Genomic DNA, 18,008 nt, shown 5'->3' on the forward strand with positions numbered 1-18,008 from the left:
AAAAAAAAAAAAAATTTAAAAAAAAAAAAAAAAAAAAAAAGAAAAATATGTGGTTCATGCCAATTTTTAGAAAGCGCAGGAAAGAAAAAAATTTAAATGACTCATCTTACAATGTTAGAATAACTTATTTAGTAACATTTTTAATACTTCTAGTCATCTTATTTATAGTATCTGTCCTTATTTTCAGTTAGTTGAATGACTCAGTATATTTAGCTTCCTTTTGAAAATACTGGAATCCTAACATTTATGATATAATTCTATAATCCTAGTATTTACAATATAATCAAACCAGAAACACATTTTCTTTCCTTTACATAAGCATATTGGCAAAACACTTATTAAAGATATCTAACTGTATTCCTTATACTAAAAACATATTTTAAAAATTCTTATTAATGATCCTGAGTCCATCTGAGAAAGAATCAACCTATGCTCTGAGTGACTTCAATTGAGGAGCAATGACTTACAGTTCAGATGAAGCTCCTGCAGTTGCTCCCTGGGTCCCTTTTCCAATCTGATCCTTCTTTTTACCCTTCTTTCTTCCCCGGTAGTAAGAACGTTCTCGCATTGGTAGCCATCTTTCTGGGTCTGGGGTCACCTTTGGGTCATAATTCTTAGGCAGTTTTCCTGTGTAATAAGGGATAAAGAAATGAGATATGTCCATAATATGTTTTCAACATAGTCTGCTTAAAGAATGTGTCCAGGCCTGGGAATAAATAACATTAAAACTGACATAAGTTCATCTGAGAAGGTTTTATTTGTATAATCTAGCCAGGGAAAAGACCTTATTAAGCATAATACAAAATTCAGAAGCCATCAAGGAAAAGACTTCAGAGATATATCTATTAAAAAAATTTTTTTAAATATTTATTTATTTATTGTGCAAAATGGTGATTTATTAAAGCATGGGGACAGGACGTGTGGGCAGGAAGAGCTGCTGCCTAAAGTTTCATTTATTTTTAAATAATCTCTATACCTTACGTGAGGCCCAAACTCACAACCCTAAGATCAAGAATTCTGACTGCACCAGCCAGGTGCCCCTACATAAAAAATACTTAATTTCATTTGGTAGGATATACATTTTTAAGAGAAATAACAAAAAAATATTTGCATATTATATAACAGAGTGGACTGATATTCTTAACATAGAAACAGGTCTTGGGGCACCTGGGTGGCTCAGTGGTTAAGCGTCTGCCTTCGGCTCAGGTCATGATCCCAGTGTTCTGGGATCAAGCTCTGCATCAGGCTCCCTGCTCAGCGGGAAGCCTGCTTCTCCCTCTCCCACTCCCCCTGCTTGTTTTCCCTCTCTCGCTGTCTCTCTGTCAAATGAATAAAATCTTAAAAAAAAAAAAAAGAAGAAGCTATAGTTATGGGTTAAAAAGTACATCTATATTTATTAATTTGGAAAAATGTCTGCATGATACAGTCTAAAGTAGATTAAAACAAATTATCCTGAAGATATTGTTCGTATCAATTTTGTAAAAACTTTTATTGACTGATCATGTAAATGTATAATAATACATGTTTCTATATACAAAAAAGTTAAATTGTAATTATCTCTGGGAGTATGAATTTTGGGTAGGGAATTTTCCATGCTTTATTGCCATTGTATAATGACGGAGGTTTTGTTTTTAGAATGAGCATATATCACTTACAAGTTTTTAAAAAGTTTTTAAAACTTATAAGTTTTAAAAAATACTCATCTGGAAACCACAAAAAAATAGAAAAGAAAGTGATATTACAGGTTACTGCCACCTGTAGTTATCAGCTGTTCTCTTGCAGTATTACTAATACATTAAACAAATACTTAGCATGGGACTCAATCTCAGGTTTGTGAGTTCGAGCCCCATGTTGGGCATGGAGCCTACTTAAAAATAAACGAAAGAAATGAAGGAAGGAAAGGAAGGAAAGAAAGAAAAGAAAGAAGGAAAGACAGAATGAATCTGATTTATACCACAGATTTCTCAGGTTTAGGAACAGGTAGGTGGCTCCAGGGATAACTTCTGACTAGTTGAAGCCAAACATGGTAATTCTACCCACTCTTGCCAAGAATTAAGAACATAGCCTAAGCCAATCAATGCATGTCATTCCCCTGGTTAATGGTTCACGCTTAGACAATGACCTATGTTGGCTCATGAGATTAATGGGAAAGACATGACAACTGCAGAAAGGCCCTCTTTGAACTGCTGGATATAAATGACAAGCCCCACGGGCGCCTCGGTGGTGCAGTTAGTTGAGCATTCAAACTTCTGATTTCGGCTCAGGTCATGATCCTTGGGGTCATGAGACTAAGCCTCATGTTGGGCTCCATGCTCAGCATGGAGTCTGCTTGGGACTCTCTCTCCCTCTACACACCGCCCTGCCCCTGCATGCACTCTCTAAAATAAATCTTAAAAAAAATAAATAAAAAAGACAAACCCTGACTGTTGCTAACAAACATATGACTCTAATGGGATTCAGTTTTGTATACAAAGAGATAAAACTTCTAGATTAGTCAATCTTTCCTATACACAGTTATTTTCATAAATAGCCAGTTCAAATTGAGTTCAGTTTGTAGCTAAAAGAACCCTAATGAATAAAGGGCTTACTGTGTGCCAGGCATCATTCTGAGATCTTTACATGTGGTATCTCATTTAATCCTAGGAGGATATATAACATCCATTTTATAGATGAAAAACTCAGGCAGGTACATTAAGTAATCTATTCACAGTTACAGCAAAAGAGCAACGTTAACTAGAGCAAAAATTTGAATTCAGGCAATCAAACTCTCTAGAGCTGTGGTCTTTAAAAAAAATTAAATATTAGCTATAGTCAAGGCAAAAGTCAGTGTTCAAAGACAATCGAGAGAACGGTATTTTTGTCTGAAGATTTTTATACTGGGCTAAACTCAAGCTCTTATCTTGTAAAATCTAAAGATAAAAAAAGAAAAATCCTTACCCTTCTTTTTTTTCTTCTTCTTTTTCAAATCTCCCTGTCTACAAAGAGAAGAAAAATCATTACCATTGTCATGATAAAATATCAACACAGCATTAAACATGTGCAAAAGAGTGAGCTGGGCACTTTACCTTAGGCACTTAAGATTGGGCACTGTCTCACCGAAGTTAACAAACTAGGTGGGATATTATTACTGGTTAAGTTTAATCAAGCTTTACACACTGTAGTTTTTAGAAAGTGGTTTAAAAAAGAAGATTAGCAAGGTTTTCAGAAAACAGACACCATTTATATTGCCATACATTAAATCTAGCAAAAAGAAATCTGCACAAGCATGAAAATCTACAATACTATGTTAAGTTACATGTTTGGCAAAATTAGAGAACAGATAACTAAACTCTTAGGCAAAAGAACCACGTGCAGGTGTCATACATGCAAAGACTATCTCTGGGAGGGTATGTAAGACAAGAAACATTGGTTGTGATCTTGGAGAGAGGAAGAGCACATAAGGATGGGAAGAAGCTTTTATTCTGTATGTTTTTATCTTCCAAATCTTGAACCTGGTGAGTTTACAGAATTTTCTAAGTAAAATCTTTATTACGTACACTTAAAAAAAAAAAAAGGAAGGTGTACTGAAAGGATCATGAGAAATAAAGAAAACACTTCAAAATAATGAAGTACTCTGACACCTATAAGAGGAAGACATAAAAAATATTGCTGCACATAATCATATGTGACATGCCTCTATGGAACTATGAAACAGTGAACTAAAAAGAAGAGACAGCAGCAATTTCTGCCCACAATTCATTCTACCAAGTCACTGAATTGTGAAAATCCTTTCAGGACATCCTAAAGAATTAGAAATGCAACATACAGGGTCGTACTTTAACGAGCTTCATCTCTCACCCAGGCTAAGCAAGTCTTCTAAACTGTCTCTCTACAAATCACCCTTCAGCCATACCTGCAATTTCCCAAAGGTTCTCTGCCTTTGCTCACACTTGGCCTAATTCATCCTCCTCAAGAGTCAACACAGTCACCTCTTCCATGAGGTGATTTCCTAGCCCCCAACTGTTCCCAGGAAGGACTATACCTTCTGGTATACTCCTCTATGCCCTGCACAATCATAGAACATGCAATCTTTATTGAAATTAGTGCAATATTTCCTTCTGCTAGACTTAGGTTCTTTTAAGGGAAAGGACCATGACTTATTTTTTGTCAACAACACAGTGTATCTTCAAAAGAAACTAAACCTTTGGGGCGCCTGGCTGGCTGTCAATAGAGCATGTGACTCCTGATCTCTGGGTTGTGAGTTTGAGCCCCCCATGCAGTGTAGAGATTACTTAAAAAAAAACAAAAAACTAAACCTTTGTATCTAAAAGTGAGCATAAAAGGCTTTAATAATGACTAATGAAAATAATGTGCTGAAATTTAAAAGCCTAAAAGTCTATATCTTTTTTTTTTTTTAACGATTTTATTTATTTATTCGACAGAGATAGAGACAGCCAGCGAGAGAGGGAACACAAGCAGGGGGAGTGGGAGAGGAAGAAGCAGGCTCATAGCGGAGGAGCCCGATGTGAGGCTCTATCCCAGAACGCTGGGATCACGCCCTGAGCCAAAGGCAGACGCTTAACAACTGAGCCACCCAGGTGCCCCAAAAAGTCAGTATCTTAATAATTGTCTAAGGAAAAGGAGAGGATTAAAGGATTAGAAAAGAACTATATTCTTACTAATTACTCAATTCTGTTTTGAAAGAGGAAAAAAATACAGAAAATAATTAAATGGGGGCGCCTGCGTGGCTCAGTCTGTTAGGAATCCACCTCTTGATCTCAGCTCAGGTCTTGATCTTGGAATCCTGAGTTCAAGCCCTGTGCTGGGCTCCACGCTGAGCATGGAGGGAGGGAGTCAGGGGGTGAGGGGGAGAGAGAGAGAGAAAGGGGGGAGGGAAGAAGGAAAGGAAGGAAGGAGGAAAACCTTTAAATAAGCATTACTTGAAAATCCCCTTAAGATTTGGCTTGAATTTTTCATTTTGGGATTCTTGATAAGGTTTGAGGTGAGACTCATATGATGAAATGGAATTTGGAACAAGGTAGTAATCTGAGACTCCAGTTCCTAATTTTAGTTAAAAAATCTATTATGAGAATGATAATGCTTTTTTACCTGAGTTCATAATGAAGTTACTCATATACTATTGCTGATATATATTTTTTTAAGTTAGGAAAAAATTTACATTTCAAAAGGCACTCAGAAAAGGAGAAAACAGGGACGCCTGAAGGGCTCAGTCCTTTAGCATCTGCCTTCAGCTCAGGTCATGATCTCGGGGTCCTAGGATCAAGCCCCACATTGGGCTCCCCGCTCAGTGGGGAGTCTGCTTCTCCCTCTCCCTCTGCCCCTCCCAACCATTTATGCTCTCTCTAGCTCTCTCTCCCTCTCTCTCAAATAAATAAAATCTTAAAAAAAAAAAAAAGGTGAAACAGTGAAAAACCATGAAAGCCACAAATCTGGGGAAGGATTATCTCTCTTCCATTCTCTATTCATCCCAAGTCTCTATTCATGGAATCTTACACATTTCACTGTGTTTCTGAGATGGCCAGGTGGGAGAAGAATCAGAATTTGATTTCTTTTAAGTTAATGAAGCTTGATAATCTTCCCTCCAAATCAGCACAATAAACCTCATCTGAACTCGGTATAGAATTACTAAATGATGTACTAAATATATGTCAAAAACTTACAAGGTAAATAAAGTAGGGGACAACCAGCTAATGGAATACTACGCATAAGAAGAATGAAATATGTCTATACTAAGAATATGAAGAAGGGGAGCCTGGGTGGCTCAGTCGGGTAAGCATCTGACTTAGGCTCAGGTCATGATCCCAGGGTCCTGGGATTGAGCCCCGCACTGGGCTCCCTGCTCAGCAGGGAGTCTGCTTCTCCTTCTGCCCCTCACCCCTACTCATGCTCTCCCTCTGAGAAATAAATGAAATCTTAAAAAAAAAAAAAAAAAAAAAAAAAAAAAGNTGGAGAAATCTCCACAACTTAGTAAATGAAAGCAAGGTGGAAAATAGTAAGTACAACATAATCCCCTTCTGTAAAAAAAACAAAAAATAAACCAATCCAAGGAAAATATTTCTAAATCACCTTTGTGTGTAAACACAAAGAATATCCTGAAGACAGACACTCAATACCAAAGGTTAATTTGGGGGTGTGATGGGGGGAGGTGGTACACAAGACAAGGACTAAGAACTGGGCATAGCAAAAAGGAAGCGGAAAAGAAACAAGGGGGACTTAAACTTTATTCACAAGGAGTTTTCAGAGAATGTATTTTTCATTCCTTATGTAATTTAAAGTCCACATTAGTGAATGTTACAATGAAAACTTTACCCTTGCTCCTTTGGTTGACTATCTCCAGCAACTTTTCCACCTTTTTTCCGAATGTAAGTAGCACCAGGAGAATTTTCAAGAGCCTCGACGTCTACTTTTAGAGACATACTATCTGACGAGGGCAGGTGTTTACTAAGGCTGGGATCAAACAGGAGTTCAGGAACACAATATATACACATACATATGTCTGCCAAAAGAAAAACAGTCTTTTTTTGGATGTCCTTTGTCAAAAGTAAAAAAATTTTTTTAAATCTTCTATAGGATAACAAATTAGGGGCGCCTGGGCGGCTCAGTCAGTTAAGCATCTGCCTTCCATTCATATCATGATCCCGGAGTTCCGGAATTGAGCCCCCTATTGGGCTCCCTGATCAGCAGGGAGTAAGCTTCTCCCTCTACCCCTCACCCCCACTCGTGCTCTCTCTCAAATAAGAAAATCTTTAAAAAAAAAAAAAATGAATAACAAATCAGATGATAAGGTCAATTATATATTATATACCCTGAAAAAAGAAACCATAATCTACTTCAAGATGGTGCTTAATAAAATCTCTATTCCAAAACAACTATCAAACGTAGATTTCCTCACTACCAAGGTTTTGAGCTGTGGCTGCTTAGCATCCACGATTCCACCTTGGGTTTGGGAGCACACCCTGACTAGAGTAGCACATGATCCAAACTCAGCCAATCAGGGCACTGAATCTCTTATCTTCAGTAACTATTAGGCATGTGATCTAAAATAGTTCAATCAGAATGACATTTCAGAATCTTTTACAGCTACCCAAATAAAATATGCTTTTTCTTTTTCTTTCCTTTCTTTTTTTTTTTTTTTTTTTTTTTTTTTTTTTNTGCTGCTTGTCTTGAACCTGAAGAGATACAAGCTGCCTCTTGACTTCATTTTTGCTTTTCAAACTGTACCCCCAAATGGATCTACTACTATATTTTTCAGTCATGTTGACCAATAAATTCTCATTTTTGCTCTTACTGGTTAAAAGAGTGTTCTGTATGTTTGTTGAAATTTACAACAGAAAAAGCCATGGTCAAAACAGATATTGGAAGGGAACTGGCACGCTACTTGGGAGCTGTCTAAAAGAACAATCAAAAGGTCAAAAGGATACGCTTTTGCCTTCTCAGGATCTACAAGTGAGTAAGCAGAAATAAGCTGCGCCAGGGTGTGAATATCTTTTGGATTTTGTCTTAAAAAAAGAAGAAAAAGAAAGTCAGTGAACAGTTTATGAAACTGGAAAAAATAATAAACAAGCAATATTAACTTCCTTGTATCAAATAACAGCAATAGAATTTGCATTTTTACATCTCCAGCTTTCACAACTTACTTCCATAGCTGTTCTAGGTCACTAATTGCCTCTTTCTTCCGCCCATATTTGAGTTTGAAGTTTGCAGCCTCTCTTATCAAGGACAAATGAGCAGAAGATTTGGGCTACAGGTTCAATAAAAAAAAGGAAAAAAAAATTTAAGCTACATATCTACCAAGTTCATGAAGTTACTATATTCATTAAACTTTAAGTTGGGCCTCTCTATTAAATTCCTCAAAGTTTTACTGAATGCATGAAACAACAACAAAAATCACACAAACATATAGGAAGGGAGGTAGACAAATTATACAATGATGACCAATTTATGAATTTGGACCAAAACCTATCTTTTTTTAGATTGTCTACAACTAGAAATATTTCCCCATAATCAAATCTTAGAGATATATCACCATAATTCTCAAACATTAACACAGTATTTCCCAGAACACTGATATCCCTCTACAACAGTATAAATGCCACCTGTGTGCATGTATATTTATAAGTGGGATACTGCCTATGCAGAGACTCACACTGGAAAAAATGAAGATGTTCTTATTCCATGGAAAAATGAGATACAATTATTGCACATACTTATTGTTCCACCACTTTCTGCCATCCATGAGCTCTCCAGCCACTAAGGATGAGCACTCCCATATGTACTCATGTATGATTTTTTGAGATTATACACAAATACATATAACGAACCAGAAAGGACTTCAAAACCTGAGCTTTTTTTTTTCATTTTGCAATAATTATTTCTAATAACTTTATTTGGATCTAGTATACTTAAAAAATTAATTTGACAGTCTAATAGTATTCAATTCTTTAAATAGTGACTTGGAATATTTCAATTCTTGTAACTTGAGTTCACTACTACAGCTTTTTTAGATAAAAACATGCCCTCATAACAATTTACTCCATTTATTTACCTGATGGTTTTGATACCACTGGATAGCTTGCGTGAAGACCTCAATGGCACTATCGATATCCTCCTCATGGCTGTACATAGTCACTAATGCAGATACCTACCCAGCCAAAAGTATAAATTAATGAATAAAATACCTTCTTTTCTCCCAGAATAAGCTTCTTGAAAATGAAAAAAATTGGAAAAAATAGCAAATAAAGTTTCTAGGCTCTCTGCCAGTACCAAATTCACCATAAAAATTCTTACATTCTAGACCATAATAACTAGAAATACCATATACAACAGTAGTTCCCAAATACAAAGGTAGTTATCTATAAAATATGACTTTCCTCTTAAACCAGTGCCAGTTCACAGTTTGTTACTAGTGCATAGCAAGATAAGAATAATAGCTGAGGGGCGCCTGGGTGGCACAGCGGTTAAGCATCTGCCTTCGGCTCAGGGCGTGATCCCGGCGTTATGGGATCGAGCCCCACATCAGGCTCCTCCGCTATGAGCCTGCTTCTTCCTCTCCCACTCCCCCTGCTTGTGTTCCCTGTCTCGCTGGCTGTCTCTATCTCTGTCAAATAAATAAATAAAATCTTTAAAAAAAAAAAAAAAAGAAGAATAGCTGAGATACGCAACTAATGAAGCATAGAACTTTGCATCGGAATCCGGGGATGTACTGTATGGTGACTAACATAATAATAAAATTAAAAAAAAAAAAAAGAATAATAGCTGAGAATAAGTGCTTAAAAAATTAGTTTATATAATAAAACACTGCTGGCACACCCAATGTGTGATCAGTGAGGTACACTCAAGTGTGGCTAAACTACCATGTAAGTTCTATCTGGCCTGAGCTACAAAAAGCCAGTGAAAAGCTTGCCTAGCGTGTTGGAGGAACAGCAAGGAGACCCATGTGGCTATAGTAGAGTGAGAACAGGAGGAGCAATTATGAGATGAAGACAGAAAGGAAATAGAAACAAGATTTTCTTTGAGAAAATCAATAAAACTGATGAACCTCTGGCTAAATTGATCAGAAAACAAAAAAGAAGACCTGAATAACCAGTATCAGGAATGAGAGAGGCTCTACACATATTAAATGGATAAATACGAAATACCTGAACAACTTTTATGCCAACAATGATGAAGTGGTTAAATTTCTTGAAAGGTAATAGAAGGCCAGATATGACATATTAGAAAAATTTATATTTGATTCTAATATAGAGTAACTGTAGTCCCATCTTAAAAAAACGAATCTTCAAAGGATAAAGCATTATCATAATATTGTTATACATTACCGAGTGCCAACTGTAAACAAGCTGTGTTAGAGGATACAGACATGAATAAAAGTCCCCGTTGAATAAATGTACGTACCACTAACGACAGCATTAGTCTCTACTTTGAAACAGATGCTTTCACAGCTAAATCGGTGATCTAAATCTGTGATGACTGAATCATCACAGAACTAAAAACTAAATTTGTTGGTCACTATTACTAAATTGTTTTAACTCAAAATATCACACTGAAGACACAATAAAATAATTTAGGCTAAGAAATTCCCTATACAGGTCTTAGGTTATTTAAGGTTGGCTTTTAGTGATAATGTAAGGCCTAAATAGCACCTTGCCTAAATAATAAGCCAAAGCAAAGCAGAACACAAAACGACATTAAATGCAGACCAGATAAGTAACTTATTTTAACTACTACTCCCACATTATTAATAAATAGAAATTAAATACAAAGAAACATCAAACAACATATCAATAGACTGTAATTCCACTACTTTTTTAGTCTTAAATATTTTAATTATAAACTCACCATGCCTGGTTTATGCTTTAACTCTTCTATGCTTCTCAGTATTAGACATGCTTTGGATATATTACCTTGAGAGATTAAAAACATCGTCATCACACTGAATAAAACATATTATTAAAAAAAAAACAAAACAAGAAATTTAAGTCCTATTTTATAGTATCTCCAAATACTCCAGCTTTGGGATTTTGGGGATAATGTGCTCTATTTATTCTTTTTTACACACATATAAAGAAACTGAGTCTCAAGAAACAATTTACCTTGCTTACACCCACAAAAAAAGTTAATGGCAGAGATGCTAATCAGAAAAGAAGTCTCCCAACTTCCCACCCAGTCTGTTGAGTTCTCTTTCTCCATTTTCAGACTGTAACTTAACATCCTACCTAAAGACACTGAAACATGTTACTGCAGATATGAGTGCAATGGAAAATTTCCTACAGTGTCAAAATACTGATTTTCTACTCATTGCAAACACCAACAATGTAACCTTCCAAAGTCTTTAAAAACAAAATAGAAACCAATGACAGCTCTTTCTTAGTAATTTTAGTAGGATAAATACTCCTCTCAAAAATAAACTGGAAACTGGATAAGGAAAGAAAATAAGGGAAGAGCAAGAAAAAGGAGGAGTGGGAAAAGGAAAAAGAAATAAGGAAGGAAGGTAAGGAAATGTGAGAATGGGTAACATTACAGGAGACCAACAATATTTTTTTCTTTTCCTTTTAATTAATCTTTATGCCCAATGTGGGGCTCTGGGGCTCAAACTCACAACCCTGAGATCAAGAGTCGCATGCTCTATCAACTAAGCCAACTAGGTGCCCCAAGACCAACAATGTTTCTCAACCTTATCTTTATTACTAAACACTAAAAAATCTCTTAAGACATTTTTTTTTCTAATTGTCAAGTATCTCATTGTTACCCATGAAATTTTCATTCTGTAATATTTTTTGGCCACCCACCAAATAAATGATCCCCCACCCTCATGTTGAGAATGCAATGGTCTACACTAGAGACATATCTTCCTATGATAGAAATGTCTTTATCTATGCTGTTCAACTAGCCTCATGTGGTTATGAAGCTTCTGCAATGTGGCTAGTGTAAGTGAGGAACTGACTTTTAAAAATTTCATTTAATTTTAAACTTAAAATAGCTATATGTGAATAGTGGTTACCAAAAGCTCTATATAATCACTCAAGGCTAGTTCAAATCGACAAAAAAACACCAGCAGTTTTCTGTAGGATTAAAAAATGTCAGTTTTCATTAAACTTCCCTGCCTCTTCTCCCCCAAAGATATGGGTCATAAACTATAAACAAAGGAGAAAGGGCTAAGTTAAGAAAACTAAATGCAAAGTAACCCTTCTTTCATGCAAATGTGACCAAGTGACAGATTAAGCATTTCTACATATGACATACCCAGGAAGTTTAAGTATGATCTTTTGAAACATAGGAATCCTTTGCTACCCACTTTCAAGGCACAGATTGAGAATCATCCTAAAAACTTAAGAATAACCTGAAAAAAGGCTGTTTGAAACAGTAATGCTTCATCATTTGCAAAAAAAATTTTTTTTCAAAATTTTTAAAACCATATGGTTCACAACTACTTCAGAAACATCTCAACCATGTTTCCATTAAAATGATAGTTTAATCATGATGAAATAATTATTAATACCTTGGGAAATTTTCAGCTGTGCCATGGTCAGCTTAATTTGAGCTGCATTTTCTGGATGCTGATCTGAAAACTCCTAAAATGTTTTTAGTTGGAGGGAAAAAAAACACAATTTACACAACTAACCGCACACAGTTCAATTATCACTTCTACACAGAATTTAAAATCCAGTCTAAAATATTAACGTTCTGGTTTCAGATCAAAATTTTAATTCTGGAAAAATTTTGACTCCCATTTTGTTCTAAAATTATGCTCTGAAAGTGTAAAAATATCAAGTTCCAGGAAGTCATTAATAGAGAAATAATAATTAAGATTACTACATAGTTTTGTTTCTGTTTAAATAAGATACTCAAATAGATGCTGCCTCTTTACTGAGGATCCCTTCAGGATGGCTCTAATTTTACCCTGCTCAACTTTCCAGGGTACTGTACCCTCAGGAATTTCAAACATGTAATCCGACAGCTGATGTAGGATGATAAAAACCAAGTTAGTATCTCTGTGATTGGGGTTTTGGACTGGGACTCATTGGAAAAGACATTACTGAAAAAAGAGTTTAAGCATATTCTGACATTATAAGCCTAAAACAAACTGTTAACTCACGCTAAATTGATCTCCAAATGAAAACCATTCTTCAAGTTTATGGTAAACATTTAATAATGCAAAAAAAAAAAAAAAAATTTTTTTTTTTTTTTTTTTTTAAATAGGCTCCCGGCCCAGCGTGAAGCCCAACACGGGGCCTGAACTCAACACCCTAAGATCAAGACCTGAGCTGAGATCAAGAGTCCAACACTCAACTGACTGAGCCACCCAGGCACCCCACAATGCAAATGTACATAAAACAAAGCTGTAGCTCAAGAATTAACTAAAGTAACACTCTGGAATTTGTCTAGTGGTATGTTACCTACTAGTTTTCCCACTTTATTTACAAGTTTACAGGCTATGATAATGAAAATGAAACAAGGATGCAACAACATGACACCTCATTAAAAATTCAAATAATTCCTTTACCTGAAGCAGCTCTATTGCTTTTGTGTGCTGCTTTTCACGGCAGAGCTGGGCAGCTTGGATTAATACAGGCAGGAGATGCTCAGGACTTTGGGACTGTAAACTGGCAGATATTTTGCGGCACTGTTCTGCCTAAAAAACAGTATTTCCCCCCCACAAAAATAAGCTGGTTAATGAAATTAAACATTAAGTGAACGACCAAAAAGAAAAGGATGGGGGTGGAAGGGGAAGGAACTCAGCTGAAAGACAAGAGTGAAGAACTAGTGAGTTCTACTGAACTACTGAGAAAGGGTTTATAGTATCTATTCTCATTTTTTTCCTATAAGGAAAGATTTCCATTTACTGAATTTACTGAGTTACAAAAGCATTTAGGAAAGGGCTACATCTTGGGCGGGCGGTGGGGGGAGAATCTTAAGCAGGCCCCAGCTTAGAGCCCGACGCCCAACACGGGCTCGATCTCACAACCCTGAGATCATGACCTGAGCTGAAATCAAGTGTTGGACGTCTAACTCACTGAGCCACCCAGGTGCCCCAGAAAGGACTAGTTCTAAATTAATTTGGATGCTTAAATTTTGAGTTTTGTTTAAAAAAAGAAAATACAAGTATCAGCCTTTGCTTAAAAGCAACAAAATGTATAGGTATTTCTTGCTAAAGTATTCAAGAATAACCTGGCTCCGTTCTAAATAATAAAAATGTTACTGCCTCTCACTCTCCTACTGTAAACCTCTGCTGTGGAAGAGTAAGAAATCTTTAGAATTAACGCATATTAGATTTCGAATTGACCTCCTAAGCATTTATAACTTGAATAATTCTGCACAAACTAAAATGAAAGACAGATCTTAAACCTAAAATCACAGTTGACCAATCTTTCTACTTTAATTCAGAGATTAGAAATAAGGTACTGACAACAGTGTCTCATTTACAAGTGTGAACAGCATCCTCTTCCTCTTAAGAGGCAGCTATAGACCTTTACAAAGAACTGGGCAAATTACCTGTTTAACAAAATCTATGATATATGACATTCTGAAAAATACATTGGTTAAGACAAAAAATATACCACTCATTATGCCTCATATGCCATACTCCAACAAAAGGTTTAGCCAGAGCAATGAGAGATTTGCTACCTACCTGATTTGTGTACATAGCAAGTAAAGCTTTGTTAAATTCTATAGCTTGCAGCTGTTTCTTAGAAAGCTTAAACTCTACTCCTTCTGCATTGGTTAATTTCACCTTCTTCTTGGAGTCAAAGACATTTTGGTCCTGACAAAGAAAAGTTCATCCGTCATTAATAGCAATCTCAGACTTTAACCTTTTAACATGTCAAGACTCTATTCCTTTTCCATTTAGTTACTTTATACACAAGAGAGCTTGGAAGATAATACATCTACCTGGTTAGGTTGTTTAAACCCCTAAGATGCATATAAATTTGTCTTGGGTTCTTGGTTTTCTTTTGATTTATCCTTCCACTATTAACTGCTTGTTTTGAGCTTTTTGAAGAAAAGTACTTATGGACAGAACAAATCTTACAGCGGAAATCAAGACTACAAAGATACAAAGAAATCTGCAACCTACAAACCATGCCCTTTAGAATTTAGATGATAAATGAGGAAAATAATTCTTTCCTCTTTGAAACAGTCATTACGTAAGCAAATCATTAAAATTCAGAAATAAATTCACATCTCTTTTGAAACCATGTTTGGCAAAAAAAAAAAAAAAGCTAATGTAAAATAGCTGTTTTTCTTTTCCTTAAGGCCCTTCTCACCTAGGCAGTAGCTCAAAGACGCTCAAATTCTCAAACTTGTGTGCAGCAAACACAGTGTTATCTGCCTTATAAAAGTCCTGTTAAAAATTACAGAATGTCATATACCTTTCTAGGTAGGAAGACAATTAAATTATATGCATCTTGAGAAGGACAAACAGCATCGGAATGTCTACTATGTGCACTGTATTCTAGCTTTCTTAAATAATGTATTCGCAAGTGATACCCTATGTTTTTAAATCAGGTCTTCTACTAGTTTGAAGACTAAAAGGAGACAAAGAAGAAATCTGAAATAAATACCACTTTTTCTGAGTGTGAAGCTTCAAACCAATGTAAAAATTATTTTAATGTACAGCAAAAAACTTTCATATAAATCAATTCCTTTTTTTTTTTTTTTTAAAGATTTTATTTATTTACTTGAGAGAGAGAGAGCACAAGCTGGGGAGAAGGACAGAGGGAGAGGCGGAAGCAGACTCCCCGCTGAGCTGGGAGCCTGATATGGGGTTCGTTCCCAGGACCCCTGGACCATAACCTGAGCCGAAGGCAGACATTTAACTAACTGAGCCACCCAGGAGCCCCTCACATAAATTAATTCTTAAGAAACCAGATTTTCAGTTGGTTTTCCTCTGTACTATTTTAATACTTCAATTCATCATGCATGCCACTGCCAGACTTCTCTTAAACTTTGCTATCATAGCACCTATTCAAAAATTTGATTTTCAAGGCCTCCTATACTTTGTTCTCATTCAATCCAAACTTTTAAAAATGTTTAACTAGCATGTATGTATATTTTAACTTCTGTTTTCTCACTTTCTTCTCATAAGTCATAAGTATTTCTCCATATGTTCACTTGCTTATGCTGTTGTTTAACCTTTAAACTGTAACCCTCATTTTCAAGGGTCAGCTATAAATTTACCAGCTCAGAGACCTTTTCTTTCACCAATAGTGCAGTTAAAAAGTCAAAAATTTAAACACGCACTTTTTTTTCAATACCAGAATGAGATTTTTAAATGATGTAATGATTAAGACTGAGTTTCTATTTCTTTTGCATTATTATTTCATCCAGCACTATTTTGAATAAAAAGTCTGTTGACTAAAGAAAGTTCAGTATATCCCTCTCCCTCTAATCTCTCGCTCTAAGAAATAATTTTTTAAAAATCTTAAAAAAAAAAAGTTTGGTATATAACTACAACAAGATTAAGTTATTTAGTGTTTCACAAACTCTCCTTCCCATAATTATATCAGGTAAAAAGAATTTATCCTCACTGGCATTTCAAATAATTCATAAACACAGGCAAGTATATAATGCTGCTAAGATTCAAATGCCAGAATCAGTTTTTGAAAACCTAAACCATGCCAAAGGCCTACAACATCCTACAACTACTACTCTCTCAAATGCTATTATCTCATCTCTGGAGACCTTCTGAATTTCTGCTATTGGAGGAGGGAAGTACCATGAAGGACTCTGGAGTCAAGAGACTAGAATCTGAATCCAAGTTCTACCTCTAACAGGCTATGACCTTATACAAATAACTTAACTCCTTTCAGCCTCAGATTATATTCCTACAAATCGGAGGCAAGTACTGCCACCTAAAAATATAATTGTGAAGATGAAATAAGATGGCACTTGAAAAATCACAGTTTATCAAAAGAAATCAAATGTTACTTTTCTTATTTTCTACTGACTTCAATTTCAAATCTGAAATATTCTTCCATTAAAACAATGTTCTAAATGGTGGTTAATTTTGCTAGTATAGTACTCTTTAGGATCATTTATATTCATACTTGTAATTACATTTTACATGTGGCTTTAGGGGTGGGCATGTCTCCCTTCCCCCAAAATAAAAACCACTGGAAAGAAAAAAATCATATATAGAAAACTTATACTCAGACTCAACAGATAAAAATGACACATAAAGTAAGTGCATCCTTAGTTTAAGAGTCCAAACAATTTCTTTTTCAATATACAGATTCTCCACCTCATTATAAACTGGGAAAAGGGTAAGATAGTCTGGAGACTATAAATGCAAAAAAGTTTTATTACTTGAATATAGCTTGCAGAATCATCATTATGAAAGTTAACCTGTGATTGTGATTTTGCTACAAGTGGACGGTGGTATGGAAAAAAGATGAAGCTAGGGGAATATTTTCAGTATAAAATATAAATGTAAGAAAGCCATGGATATCCCATACCTTGTTAATAGTAATGATGTTGTTTGCAATCACAGCTAGCAATCCCACATCTGTTGGCCTGTGAACAATAAGCGACAGTCAAAAAGAAACAAACCTTTAAAAAGAGACTTCATCCCCTATAAAAGGCACTTCATTTTAATAACTTACTTTAGTTTTATTATCTGATTGTAAAGTTGCAATGCCTCCTCTGTACGACCCTGAAGCTGCAGAATATAGGCCATCTGCCCATGAATGATGGCCAGTTCTGCCTGTGGGTCTTCCTCAGTCCCATCCTAGGGAGAAAAAGAAACATTTTTCCCCCTGTAAATTCTCCAAATCAATCTTCATATTTACCAAGTATTCCAAACATTCAAAAGGTACACTATCTTAAAGACAACATATAATTTTCAGAAAACTTCCCTTAGAATCAGTTTGTTAAAATTAGGAATTTGACAAAGGTCATCCAAAAGTAAATTACTGTGTAAATAGGTGAGTACCAGAAAACAATAAAAGATTGGTGAAAAGGCTAACAGCTATAAGGACTCTGTAATGAAACTACTTCATAACTGTCTTTAAGACAACTGGAAATTATGACTATTGGATTATTTGTGGTTCATTTAAGAAATACGCATGGGATTCCCATGAAAGGACCCATATAAAAAGGTCTGAGCCTTACATCTAAAATAAGAGAATGTATTTATATTAATATAAATTTAAAATAAAATGTATACGGCATATAAAAATTCTGGTATTGCAATTTCCCAGCCTAAGATTTCATCAAATAATTGATCAAGAGGATTTTTACTGTGATTTATATTTAATAAATCACCACCTACTCTAACAAGTCAATAAATACTACAATGAAGTATGCTATAAATTTATATTAGAATGTAAAATTTGGGTTTAATATCAGTGGAATACTTACAGAATCTTCTGATAACGAACGGCGGCAAAGATCTATAAGAAAAAATGGTTTTAAAATTAATATCGCAGGTAACTCCCATTCCTTTCACCATTATGAAGAGCAAAAAATTCTTTTTTTTTTTGAAGATTTTATTTATTTATTTGACAGAGAGA

General features: G+C 35.3%; 1 protein-coding gene across 1 annotated transcript in view; it reads right to left on the minus strand.

The window, feature by feature from the left end:
- SRP72 (signal recognition particle 72) overlaps nucleotides 1–18,008 on the minus strand; it is a 29,319-nt gene that overhangs the window by 2,955 nt on the left and 8,356 nt on the right. The window contains exons 6-18 of the mRNA XM_002918109.4: nucleotides 17,857–17,888; nucleotides 17,100–17,224; nucleotides 16,953–17,010; nucleotides 14,129–14,260; nucleotides 13,004–13,132; nucleotides 11,999–12,071; nucleotides 10,339–10,403; nucleotides 8,546–8,641; nucleotides 7,638–7,741; nucleotides 7,422–7,499; nucleotides 6,310–6,447; nucleotides 2,938–2,975; nucleotides 468–627 (exon numbers count right to left, since the gene is read on the minus strand). Of these exons, the coding sequence (XP_002918155.1) occupies nucleotides 468–627; nucleotides 2,938–2,975; nucleotides 6,310–6,447; nucleotides 7,422–7,499; nucleotides 7,638–7,741; nucleotides 8,546–8,641; nucleotides 10,339–10,403; nucleotides 11,999–12,071; nucleotides 13,004–13,132; nucleotides 14,129–14,260; nucleotides 16,953–17,010; nucleotides 17,100–17,224; nucleotides 17,857–17,888 (1,228 nt within the window). The remainder of the gene's footprint in view (nucleotides 1–467; nucleotides 628–2,937; nucleotides 2,976–6,309; nucleotides 6,448–7,421; nucleotides 7,500–7,637; nucleotides 7,742–8,545; nucleotides 8,642–10,338; nucleotides 10,404–11,998; nucleotides 12,072–13,003; nucleotides 13,133–14,128; nucleotides 14,261–16,952; nucleotides 17,011–17,099; nucleotides 17,225–17,856; nucleotides 17,889–18,008) is intronic.

This window comes from Ailuropoda melanoleuca, chromosome 11, assembly GCF_002007445.2.
Source record: "Ailuropoda melanoleuca isolate Jingjing chromosome 11, ASM200744v2, whole genome shotgun sequence".
Taxonomy (NCBI): Eukaryota; Metazoa; Chordata; class Mammalia; order Carnivora; family Ursidae; genus Ailuropoda; species Ailuropoda melanoleuca.